The 12,569-nt window shown below is 45.0% G+C and overlaps 1 protein-coding gene across 1 annotated transcript in view; it reads left to right on the top strand.

The window, feature by feature from the left end:
• WDR11 (WD repeat domain 11) overlaps window positions 1–12,569 on the top strand; it is a 35,843-nt gene that overhangs the window by 6,626 nt on the left and 16,648 nt on the right. The window contains exons 6-12 of the mRNA XM_084904422.1: window positions 710–875; window positions 1,286–1,400; window positions 2,407–2,602; window positions 2,852–2,955; window positions 5,553–5,729; window positions 6,760–6,844; window positions 10,980–11,086. Of these exons, the coding sequence (XP_084760548.1) occupies window positions 710–875; window positions 1,286–1,400; window positions 2,407–2,602; window positions 2,852–2,955; window positions 5,553–5,729; window positions 6,760–6,844; window positions 10,980–11,086 (950 nt within the window). The remainder of the gene's footprint in view (window positions 1–709; window positions 876–1,285; window positions 1,401–2,406; window positions 2,603–2,851; window positions 2,956–5,552; window positions 5,730–6,759; window positions 6,845–10,979; window positions 11,087–12,569) is intronic.

The following is a 12,569-nucleotide window of genomic DNA, read 5'->3' as shown; positions in this document are numbered from 1 at the left end:
TAAATTGCCCTACTTTGTTTCAAAAAGATTTCAGGCAGCTTAAAAGGAAAAGAATCCCGGCTGGTGTGGCTCAGTGGTTGAGTGTTGACCTATGAGCCAGAGATCGAGGTTTGATTCCTGGTTGGAGCCCAGGTTGTGGGCTCGATTCCCGGTGAGGGGTGTGCAGGAGGCAGCCTATCTACGATTCTGTCTCATCATCAATGTTTCTATCTTTCCTCTCCCTTCCTCTCTGAAATCAATAAATATGTTTTCTTTAAGAAGGAAATGAAGACAGAGTAGAGGAAGTAACCGCCCAAGGCCACACACAGCCCGCGGACTCCTGGTCCGTGTCCCTCATTACTCAACGTTCTGTTTTATCCTGAGTCTGGATTTCAGCATGTTAGACTTCTAATTGCAAGTGAAGATAAAACACTCTCCTGTGAATGCCTAATATAGTATAGACTTAACCTGTCATCTTATATCATAGACTTACTCTTACTACTCTATATATTTAGAAACACTTCTCACTCAGCCTACACGATATTGTCATAATTTGAGTTTTGGCATGTAGAAGAGGTGTAAGTTTTAGGTACTCGCCTCTGTTGGTCATTTCATAAAACCACTGTGCATGCTCATTGACAGTTTTTTTTAAAAAAATATATTACCAAATGCAGTTCTCTATTAGCTTTGCCTGATATGAATAAGTCTTTGATTCATTTGTTTTTTTCAGTGCTGAGTTCATAACCCTCAACGATTGCCTGCAGCTGGCCTATCTGCCTTCCAAAAGGAGCCACATGTTGTTGCTCTATCCCCGTGAGATCCTGATCCTGGACCTCGAGGTGAACCAGACGGTGGGCGTGATCGCAATAGAGCGCACGGGCGTCCCGTTTCTGCAGGTACCGGCAGCTGATCTTGTCTCCCACAGGTCGGTTGTAGGGGAAGAGTATAACCATGCGGACAGCCTTAGTTTGACTCGCTGTTTTCTGTTTATTAAAAATTAACTGTTATTGTACATTTATTTTTTTACACTTTTGATTGACTTGACGCCTCCTAGAAACTCTTCTGATTGAAATGGAGATATTTAGTGAATTATTTAAGTTACATGGATAAAGACAATTTTTTTATGATTATAAATGGATTTTTAAAATATTCATTTAGTTTTAAAACTTGAGAACTATGTAGTATATTTTTGTGTTTGTCTTTTTTCTTTTAGCCTATATTCTCTACATATGAGCTTATGAATCCCACAGTATATACTCTTTAATTTATTTTGTTTTTAAAAAATAAATGAATCATCTGTTTAAAGGTAATACCCTGCTTTCAACGAGATGGTTTATTTTGCCTACATGAGAATGGTTGCATAACTTTACGTGTTCGAAGATCTTATAATAGTATTTTCACCACTTCAAATGAGGAACCAGGTGAGTTTCTATCTCACAGTAATGTTACTTTTTTTCAGAATTATTTCATAAAGCAAGTACCAGCCAAATCTTAGAGTTAACGAGAATCCTGGCCTTGAGAAAGAAGAAGGTTACAATGTGAGGCCTGGAGCATCTCCTGGTGTGGCGACAGTGCCCCTGCGTACCACAGGAGCAGCCGGTTGTCACTCCTGATGGCTTCCAGGGCCAAGCAGCTGTGATGTTTTATGAATTTTTCTTCAGCACAAGCCCAGCCTTGTGTGCACGTTTATTTCACCCCGACCTTCCTCTGCTTCAGGAATCTCCCTGTAAAGTGACAGGAAGTAAGGCTCTGGTCGTTCTCTTGTCAGTCTCAGTCTTACCCTGAGAAGAACAATTCTGTTTTGTGAAGTCATGTACTACGTACTAGACACGAAGTGACGTTAACAGCTTTTGTAAAGTACAGTGATTTGCAGCCTTATTACAGACATGTAAATTAAGATGTTCATGACGTAATCATATATCACCGTTCAGAGCCTTTATTTTAGAGACATTAAAAACAGGCTATCTTTTTTTTTTTTTTAAGTATGTTTTTTGATTTCAGAGAGGAAGGGAGAAGGAGATAGAAACATCAATGATGAGGGAGAATTATGGATTGGCTGCCTCCTGCACGCCCACTACTGGGGATCGAGCCTGCAACCAGGACATGTGCCCTTAACCAGAATTGAACCCGGTCCCTTCAGTCTGCAGGCCAACACTCTATTCACTGAGCCAAACCAGCTAGGGCAAAAAAAAACAAGCTATCTTGATTATAATTGTCATTTTGGAAATGAAACTTGGTGTAGACAATCAATAAAGTAATTATCTATATATTCTGGTGAAATTGTTGAAAGAGAAGCCATTCTTGACAGACTTTTCATTAGTGACGGACTGGTAACCTTAGTGGAGGTTTTATTTGAAGTAAAGGGACTAGCAGTGATGCTGATGGGCTTGCTTACTGACAGTGACCAGAAGGCGCCACTGTGTTCAGATGCAGATCCCGTCCAGGAGCTCACCTACGACTTACGCAGCCAGTGTGACGCCATCCGCGTGACGAAGACCGTCCGCCCCTTCAGCATGGTGTGCTGCCCCGTCAACGAGAACGCCGCCGCCCTCGTGGTGAGCGACGGCCGGGTCATGGTATGGGAGCTGAGGTCTGCCGTTTGCAGTCGAAGTGCACGGAGCAAGTAAGTCATGCAGTAGGGCTCTTCCTTTGTTTTCTGTTTCTTTTTTTTTTTCCTTTTTAATTGCCAGAATCATAAAAATAGCAGGGCCTTTTAAAGTGATAATTAAGACTTTATGTAAAGCTGCTGGAGATGTTTCACTTGTGGGTGAGGAAAGTTGAATGCCGTGATCGGAAGTGAGTGGTTGGCTAGTTGCTGTCATGGGCTGCAGGTGTTAAGGATGTGAACCAGCTAACCATGGTGTCCTTGCAGTGGCCCCGGCGTGTCACCTCTGTACGCCCCGGTGTCTTTCTGTGGGGCTCCGGTGGGGGTGCTGCAGAATCAACTCCCCGACCTCTCTCTGGACAACATGATCGGTGAGCTTTCATTTTCCCTGACTTCCACGCTGTGGATCCTTCCTAAAGGCACAGTTAATAGTCCAGGACTTGCAGTTACAAAGGCGAAGTGAGTGCTTGAGAAAGCGGCAGTGGGAGAGCTGCGCTCTGTGTGCCCAGACGCACGGTGACATTGATGGAGGAGCAATAACGAGCTGGGAAGGAGCGAGGCAATTATTTTAACTGGAGACACACATTGTCTTGTTTACATGCTGGTGAGCCTTCCTTTCAAATGCTTATTTGCAGTTAAAGTAATGCTTCCAACTTGTTCCATTAACTTAGGGCCAGTATAAATCAAATGAAGAATAAAGATTATATAACTAGAAGGTATAAATACTGTATGCCAAGAAATTTTGATGTCTAATTCTTTTAAAATTGTAGCTGTGGTTTATAAAGGATTTTGTGTATCATTATTTGTTCTTCCATAATGTAATTGAAAATCGCTTTTATTTAGTAGGTTGTTTTGTTGAAATGCTTGATAGATGATATACAAGAAAAGTGCATTACCTTATTAATTGTTTTTATGTTTTGGTTTTTTTTTTATTGATTTCAGAGAGGAAGGGAAGGGATGAAGGGATAGCGACATCAGTGATAAGAGAATCGTTGATCCGCTGCCTCCTGCACACCCCCTACGGGGGATCAAGCTCACAACCTGGGCATGTTCCCTGATGAGAAATTGGACCTTGACCTCCTGGTTCATAGGTTGATGCTCAACCACTGAGCCACAGCAGCTAGGCACTTACTAATCTTTTTAATCAGAGATGACATTTATTGGTTGCTCAGCATTAGATTCAGTGCTGTGTAAATGCTCTGTAGGTAGGTGATGTTATTGCCATTTTGTGTTTGTGGGAACTGAGACCCTGAGATATTTTTAAAACTTTCTTAGAGCCACACAACCCATACGTGGAGAGCCAAAGGAACCTGCTCACCTGGCCTGGTGCCTGCTCCTTGGCCAGGGCCTCCAGTCCTGGCCGCCCCATGTGACCTTGGCAGGACGGACCTCCAGCCTCGGCTCTCTCATGGCTCCTGAAGATGTCAAGTCCTTTTGCTTAGTGTCACATTTATTTATTTATTTATTTATAATATATTTTATTGATTTTTCACAGGGAGGAAGAGAGAGGGATAGAGAGTTAGAAACATCGATGAGAGAGAATCATCGATCAGCTGCCTCTTGCACACCCCCTACTGGGGATGTGCCCGCAACCAAGGTACATGCCCTTGCCCGGAATCGAACCCGGGACTTTTCAATCCGCAGGCCGACGCTCTATCCACTGAGCCAAACCGGTCTCGGCTCAGTGTCACTTTTAAATCTCAAATTCTCCTCCTACCTGCCAGGCATAAATCCATATTAGGAAATTTGGACACATACTCATTTTGCAAAATGCATTTTATCAGTAACACAATTTTCTGAGTTAATTGACCTTGTCTGCACTTGATAAAAATATTAAATTGAAAAGAATTACGAACACACACATGCACAGAACTAATTGGTAATATGAAAGACACTGGGATTTTATGCTGATTAAGTAAGCGATACAAATTACACGTTCAAGAGACAAAAGGATACAGATTGTGCACTAGTTCTTGACAGTGTAGCTGATTTAAAAGTATTAAATCTTTGTTACTTGTTAATTAAAACTTTTAATTAAATTTTTAATTTGAAATTCACTATTTCTTTAATGATAATTGAAAGCAGTTCAGTTAAATATGAGGCCTGATTTCTATTTGTTGGGTAAAGGCTACTGCTTATTAAGGCCTGTTCTGCCCTGCCGGTGAGTTGCCGCTGTGGAAGGTGCTCGCACATAGGTGTGGAAGGTGCCCTCACATATGTGTGGAAGGTGCTTGCACAGACATGTGGCAGCTTTGGGAGTCATTGCATGATGCTGGGGTGGTGAGGGTATAGTTGCCTGTGAACTTCCACTCACATATTCTTTACTGTAGTATTTTTGACATTTTAATCCAGTCATCAGTAGTGGTGTATAGGAAGAAAGTGAACAGTATTGATTTTGTTGTAGTCTTCATATTTGTTACACTTGTTTTTGTTGGAGTCATCTTTTTAGTTTGATACTGAATTTCCTAAGTGTAAATGTTATATCTGAAAGTTATGCCATTTAATACCTAGCTCTTGGCAGTTGCAGGTTATATGCAATATACATTTTATATATTAACATATAATGGATTTAAGTGTAAAGCTTACATTTTGTAAGATTTCTTATTAGAAAGCCATGTTAGTTCTTGAACCTGTTGTGTGTTGTGTGATTCTGGGTGCCTTTTACCAAGTCATCGATTAAGAGTCACTCCACGGAAATGGCCCTCTAACGGAGGGCCTTGGCTTGTCTTCGGTGCCCTAATTCCCGGAGCTCTGGCTGAAACAGTGTTTCTTAGGAGACAGGTTGCATTCTGGAAGCATGCCCGGGAGTTTCTGCCTGAAGGCGTCAGGCAGCGGGCAGCAGGGCCCACAGCCAAGGGCAGGGCCGCTCCTGCTCCCGCCCGCGGTGCACAGCTCACCTTCGGCCCTGGTGTGCTCTATGAAGATCGCACACATTGTAATTGATGCATTGATCTTGATTACCAATCAGGGCAAAGCGCAATTGCCGGGGAAGAGCATCCCAAAGGCTCGGCGCTGCAGGAAGTGCACCTCAAATTCCTGCTCACGGGACTGATTTCAGGACTGCCCGCGCCACCGTTCACCGTCCGTATGTGTCCCCCGCTGACCACAAAGAACATCAAGATGTATCAGCCATTGCTTGCTGTTGGTGAGTGTTGGACCTGTTTTTGTTTGTTGGTTTGTTTATTAAGACATTTTTATGGTTTTTAGAGAAGAGAGAGAGAGGAGAGAGAGAGAGACATTTTAAGAGGAAAACATTGATCGCTGCCTCCGCATGGGTATGGAGCCTGCAGCCCGGGCATGTGTCCTGACCAGGAATTGATCCTGCAACCCTCTGGTGCAGGGGATAATGCCCAACCGCACTGAGCCACACCGGCCAGGGCAAGGACCTGTTTGTCTTTAGTTCATCATGCATGTTTTACATTCTAACTTGCTAGTTACTGGAAAATCCTTGTTTATCTTTGAGAAGAAAGAGGAAGAGGCTAAGTGAAATTGTTTTTTTTAAAGCTGTGATTTGTTGGCCTCTGGCTTTTTCCCCAGGTCTATGAACAGGTTCTTTTTTGTTTTTATGTTTCTAAAATGAAAACCTGACCACATTTATTTTGTTGCTGGTATGTCTGAGTTATGCTAGTATGTCAGCTGAATGGCTGACATGTGAGTACTGATGGTTCATTTGAATATTGCTATTTGGCAACATTTTTCCCCTCATGTTTTTTTTTTTTAATATATTTTATTGATTTTCCACAGAGAGGAAAAGAGAGGGACAGAGAGCTAGAAACATCGATGAGAGAGAATCATCAATCAGCTGCCTCTTGCACACCCTCTACTGGGGATGTGCCCGCAACCAAGGTACATGCCCTTGACTGGAATCGAACCCGGGACCTTTCAGTCTGCAGACCAACACTCTATCCACTGAGCCAAACCGGTTTCGGCTCCCTCATGTTTTTCATTATTATCTTCTGAAAGTGATTGGAATTTTAAGGTTCAGTAAGATTTCAGAGCACACAAGATCAGGCCCATTTTTGATAGGAAGGAAGACAGAATTTTAATTTTTTTATCACATAGCTTTGGTCCCTTTTATAAAAGAGAAATGTTGTAAATGATTGAAATCTTGAGAAAAGACTCACGTTGGGAAGATCTGGACCTCCCGCGGGGTAACTGCTCTCCTGTGTGTGCAGGTACAGGGAACGGCTCCGTCCTGGTGTACCACCTGACCAGCGGACTGCTGCACAAGGAGCTGAGCGTCCACTCGTGTGAAGTCAGGTGAGGGCCCTGTGTCACCAACACCACGCCCGGCGCTCTGCACGGTGCCCGGCCGTGTGGTGAAGCCCGAGAGCCGGCACGGTCAGCAGTCACGTCAGGCACGGCTCGCTCAGCGAGATGGGCGCCGATGGCCGCTTCTGTAAGGGCAGTGCAGGGAGTACTGCCCACACATCGCTGTGACGAGGTGTTTCTCCCGAGGCTCGGGCTGTTTTCTTACTGGAAATCACTGTTTCCTTGGTCGGGTTTATCAGCTGGTTTGTCATTTCTATAGAGATCCCTTAGTAGGACTGCTGATGAAAATTTGAATAAGGTCATTTTAATAATTAATCTCATTTATGTTTTTGTTTAAGCACCATGAGAACAGAACCAAACGCTAGCATTGTAAAATTTCGAGATGTGATCTTTTTGTGAGTGTGCAGACATAGTGAGGGAGAGCCAGAGTGACAGAGGGGTGCGTGCCTCTTGCTTTCTCTCTTCTCATGGCCTTGCTGTGCTGATTGTATGGCTGTTTCCCTTTTGTGCCCGAGCAAGGATGGACTGTGTAATGTAAAGACATTAAATTGTCGGTATTGTTGACAATATTATAACAAACGTATCATCTATACTTTCTCTATACTTTTGTTATAATATCATCTATACTTTTCTTTATCCGTTTGTTATAATTCTTAGCGAACCCTTAAAGAGCACGCTATTCTGAGCAAACGCCGTGTCTGAAGGGGCAGAGGTTGGCCCTGCGGGTATCCGAGCTGCTGAGGGGGTGGAGGCTCCTGAGGAGTTCGATGGGCTCTTCTCCCAGGGGCAGTGCTCTGTGGTGCAGCCAGGGTGACCGTCCACCCTGTGCCTCCCCTGTGTCTCCCTGATACGCGCCATGGGGCACATTGTCTCCAAAAGCTGGCCTCTACCTCCTCCTCTGCAGGAGTCTGTGTGCCCACAGCTCCGACAGCCTCCTCCTTTCCTCGTGGCAGCACCAGCAGCCAGACTCCACTTGCCCACACTCGCTCTCAGGTTCGGTAGGCATTGCTCACACTCGCAGGCATTCCTCCCATTGAACCGCCTCTCAGCTCCGGCGGGAGGCCTTCCTTCCCAGTTCAGGGGGGCCTCCTGCGGATGGATGGTGTGTGCACCTGAGCAGGAGACGTTTTGACAGTAAGGTAAAAATTTGGCCGAGCCAGGATCCATGTTAGGACTTTGGCTTCTGGAAAATCAAGCACGTTTTCCTTCTCTCTGAACACTGGCATGTTGAATGAAGGCAGTAGCTAGTCCCAGTGAACTGCTCATTTCTTAAAGTCAGATTTGTTCTCCTGGCTCCGTTGGGTCCTAGATGTCAGTCAGTCCATAACTTAGAGTTGTTATGGTAATACTTATTACTGAGTGACACTGAGAGTGCCTAGAAACTGTTACCTGGATTCCAGACAACTCCAGGGGTACATTCCTCACTCGTACTGGTGTGAAGGATACACCAATCTGGACCCTATTTCATATGAATTCTCCCTATTGCCATTTTGAAGAAAATTCACCTTTTATATTCAGAGATGTTACCCAAGAAGATGCTAACATCCTGCCGTCCTGTGCTTCAATTAATACAATTATAGCATCATAATTACAAAAGCCATTATGAAAATCTCACAGCATGTTACAAAAACTGCTGAACTTATTAGCAATCAACCCACTACACTCTGGATATTCACATGCAAATTAAAGGCCAGCTTTTAGAAAGTTGTTTTTCTACCCCATGCTAAATGTGTTGTGTAAAACCACTTAGTCTGAAGCACTTGAATCTCACGCACGCTCACGGCCAGGGATCGCCCAGCTGCAAGTTGTCTCTGTGTGGTCTTTGAAAGTCATGGTGTTTTAACCAGTTATCTTTTATTGAGCAGCTTCTGTGCCTGCAGACAGACAGGTGTGGCTCATGATCTGACGGAAGATTCCTAGAAGTAGGTGAAGTGGCCTCATGTCGGTTTTCTTAGGTTATTAGCTTGTGTCTTTGTCCAGTAGACTAGATTATAATTCTAGAGGCCCGGTGCACGAATTTGTGCATGGGTGGGGTTCCTTGGCCTGCCCAGCAATCGGGGCTAATCTGGGTTGGCTAAGGGAGGTTGGCCGTGGGAGCACAATGACCACAAGGGGGCAGCTCCTGCGTTGTCTGCCCTCTGGTGGTCAGTGCACACAATGGCAACCAGTTGCAAAGGTTGCTTACCGTAGGCTTTTATATACAGTATATAGATAGCCCGATACTATTTTCAGTATCAGAAATTATTAGAATAGTAGTTTATATGGATATCAGAACATTGTCTGGCTCAGTGCTGTTTTGAGGAAATGGAGTGATTTGTGGAAAGTAAAATGATCTCTGTTTTGTCTTTCAATAAATTTGCAGACGTTCGTTTTATATAATCCCAGAACTTTAGGGCCTGTCAGGAAGTGTGTGCTCCCCCAGCACGCACACCATGTCCTGGGAAGGACTAGAAGTAAATGGTGGCACCCATCCCCAGTGGGGGTCCGCGCGCCCAGCAGGAAACCTTAGGGGGTCAGAACCCCAGACACTGCTCAGTAGTTAGGGATCCTACAGAACTTGCCTGGATAGAGTCCGAGCGTGAGCTGCTGCTCTCCCATTGTGTGTGAAGCTCAGTGCACAGTATAACCTAAGCAATAGTTTCTAATCCTCAGAGCAAGCACTGGGTGTTCAGCTGTGTCTGACAAGAGTTTTCACTCTTTTCTTTTGAGAAATAACCCCCTGATCTCATCTACTCTGAGGTCCCACCTGATTTTCTTTCTCTGCAGTGGATCATGGGATGGATATACCAGCTGCTGCTGGAATCGATTGGCTCAAAGGCAGCACGCCTGGTGTTAGAATAAAATCAAATCAAATAATAGCCACCCCCTTTCTGTTATGTGTGAACCCTGGGACATCCTGTAAGCCAGGGGGCAAGCACTCCTTGAATAGGTGTGAGACTAACATAAGACAATGTGAGGCTTTTCTCCACCTCGCTCATTTAACCGGAGGAGTTACCACTGGGGCAGCGTGTCCTGTGCCTGTGAGACGCACTGGTCCCTCCCTTCAGAGAGAGAGAGAATGTCTAGGTCTAGTGCCGTTTCTCAGCCAGCTGCCCCGGCCCCTCATCCCCCCGGCCCTCCTCCCCCCGGCCCCCCCCCGCCCCTCGGTGGTGCAGGCTTCCAGGCACAGCCCTGTGCGCCCTCTGGTCTCAGCTTCATGGTCCTGAAGCCTCGCCTGCCCCGAGGGACTGACAGCTCTGCTGACCTCTGCGCCTCTCCGGTCCTCGGGAACTAGAATAGAATGAGGTGCGATCGCTCCTGCTGCGTCGGAAGCTCAGGAGGGCAGCGTTCCCAGGGCCTAGCGCACCCACTGGCACGCACCGAGTGTGTTGTTATAAACGTGGAGTGGAGCGCTGGGGCTGGAGTTGTCAGTGTCCGGCGACAGTGGCCGTCGTGGGCGGAGCCGAGCGGTTCAGATGCCAGCAGTGAGGCTCGGAGTGTGCCCTGAGGTTCTGTCTGATTGAAGCCTCAGACTTAGGAGCAGAGTGAGTCCAAGCTGACTCTCCTCTTTGGAGAAAACCGAATGAGGATGTTACCCATCAGGAGAAAGAGAAACTGGAGACAGGACTTCCCCAGTGGTGACTGACCACGTCGTAGTGCGTTCACCGGACGTGCTGTTTGCATTTGACAAGGGGGAGGCTCTTCCAGATCGCACGGCTCAGTGTGTGTGGCTTGCTTTGGGAGTTTATGCCTCCTGACCAAGAATGTTGATAAAATTTGATAAAATTCCTAAGTGGACTCAACTTCAAGCAGTCTGCTCAGAATATTTCTGTACCACTTGTTTTTAAGCAGAGGAATTCCCAGAAACCACCGCAGCGTGACTCCTTTACCGGATTTTAAGTTACTTTATTGCTGCTACCGATGCCGATAGCCAAACTGTCTTGTCAGTATCTGGAGATAAAGTTTTAACTAGAAATAATTTCATATGTGTTGGAAATATATGGTAATTTAGGCTCAAATAAGAGATTATGTTAATATTACTTCTTAATTAACTTGTATAATTTAGGTCTTGGGAAAACTTACTTGTCAAATAACTTTTTCAAACAGAAAAAGTATTAGCTTAATCTTTAATTTCTCATTCTAGGGGTATTGAGTGGACGAGTTTGACTGGCTTCCTTTCTTTTGCTACCTCAACACCGAACAATATGGGGCTGGTGAGGAACGAGCTTCAGCTGGTTGACCTTCCCACAGGTGTGTGCTCTGGGCCTGTTGCCGGTGGCGACGGCTGGTCATGCTGATCAGAGCCATTGCCATTCCTGTACGGGCTCTGAAGCTCTTGCTTCCCCACGGAGCTCTGTTGCTGTGTCTGTAAGTGCGTGTCTTGCTGTTCTCTCACCGTGTCCTGGGGAGGACTCAGCGTTGTTTGTATGCAAATGGTGTCACCACGGGTGTGTGACGAAGGGAGCCCCATTGGCCTGAACAGGAGATTCATAAATACATATGCCATCGGTTCTTCTTTTACACACAGTTACAGATAGATAGCAGAAGTTCTGTTTTAAAATAAATCCAGGTAGCTCAACTCAGATTCTGTTTCAGAATTTTGGACTTTAAAGGAAATCCTTAAAAAACTTACAGGTGAGGATTGTTTCTAAATGATCGCATTTAAGACATTTGATAGCTTCTGGCTGACTAATCAGGGAGATTTAATTTGGGAGCTTAAAGACTTTACCACAGGAAACTTCCTGTAAAGTAACTTGTTCAGAATTGTTAAAAACCTACAGCCCAAAGAATTTCAAAGTGAAAAACTTGAAAGTAGAATAAGGTGAGGATTTCAAATTATTTTATAGCACATGCATTGATTTCAAATAAATTTTTTTTACAAAATTGTGGTTTCTTTAAAATGCCATAGCAATATAAATATATGTAGATGGTTTTAACCAATAAAAAGCGTATGTGTGTGTAATGTGTGTGGTAAATCAGGTATATTGTTGCTTCCTTATATTCTCAAGGTGTATTTCCAAGGTAGAGTTGAGAACAGCTAAGGTACAGATCAGAGTGTTACTAATCCTCAAGGACTTGGCGCCACCTGCAGGCCAGTGTTGCTCTTGCGTCCCTGGAAGTGACTAGGTCCCAGATTCCCCAGGTGCCCCACAAGGCTGCTTGTCTCTGGTCCCAAGGTTCCTAGGATGAAATGGCGCTCTCTCGTGTTCTTCACTAAAACAAGCAAATAAACCAAAACCCTGTTCGCTTTTCCCCATCACTCCGGTTCAGGACTTGTAGATAACTGTCTGTTACAACCTGCTTCTGAGGAACCAATGTCTGAGTGGAGGCCTGGAGGCGTCATTGTCTTTAAATTGAGTGTGTTCTCTCCTGATTAATGTGAATAAAACACTAGGAAAATGTATTAAAATATATGTTCAGACATAGGTAGAATTTGCTTTTTTTTGTTTGTTTAAATTCTCACCTTAGGACATGCTGAGGGTTGAGAGGGTGGGGGCGGGGAGAAACATCGATGTGAAAAACATCCACAGGTTTCCTTCGGTCCTGGGGATCGAACCACAGCACAGGTGTGTGCCTGCCCGGGAACCAGGCGCAACCCTTGTGCACAGGATGCCGTTCAGCCAGCTGAGCCGCTCCAGCTGGGCACGCTTTTTTGATGAGAGAACGTCATTGGCTTCTCCGGCAGTTAACTAGTTCCTGCCATTCCCCAATTTCAGTTTGTAGAGAACTTTTG

This window comes from Pipistrellus hanaki, assembly GCF_964339955.1.
Source record: "Pipistrellus hanaki genome assembly, chromosome: 14".
Lineage (NCBI taxonomy): Eukaryota > Metazoa > Chordata > Mammalia > Chiroptera > Vespertilionidae > Pipistrellus > Pipistrellus hanaki.
The sequence above is the reverse complement of the archived record's forward strand: the minus strand, read 5'-3'. Positions and strand labels throughout refer to the sequence as shown.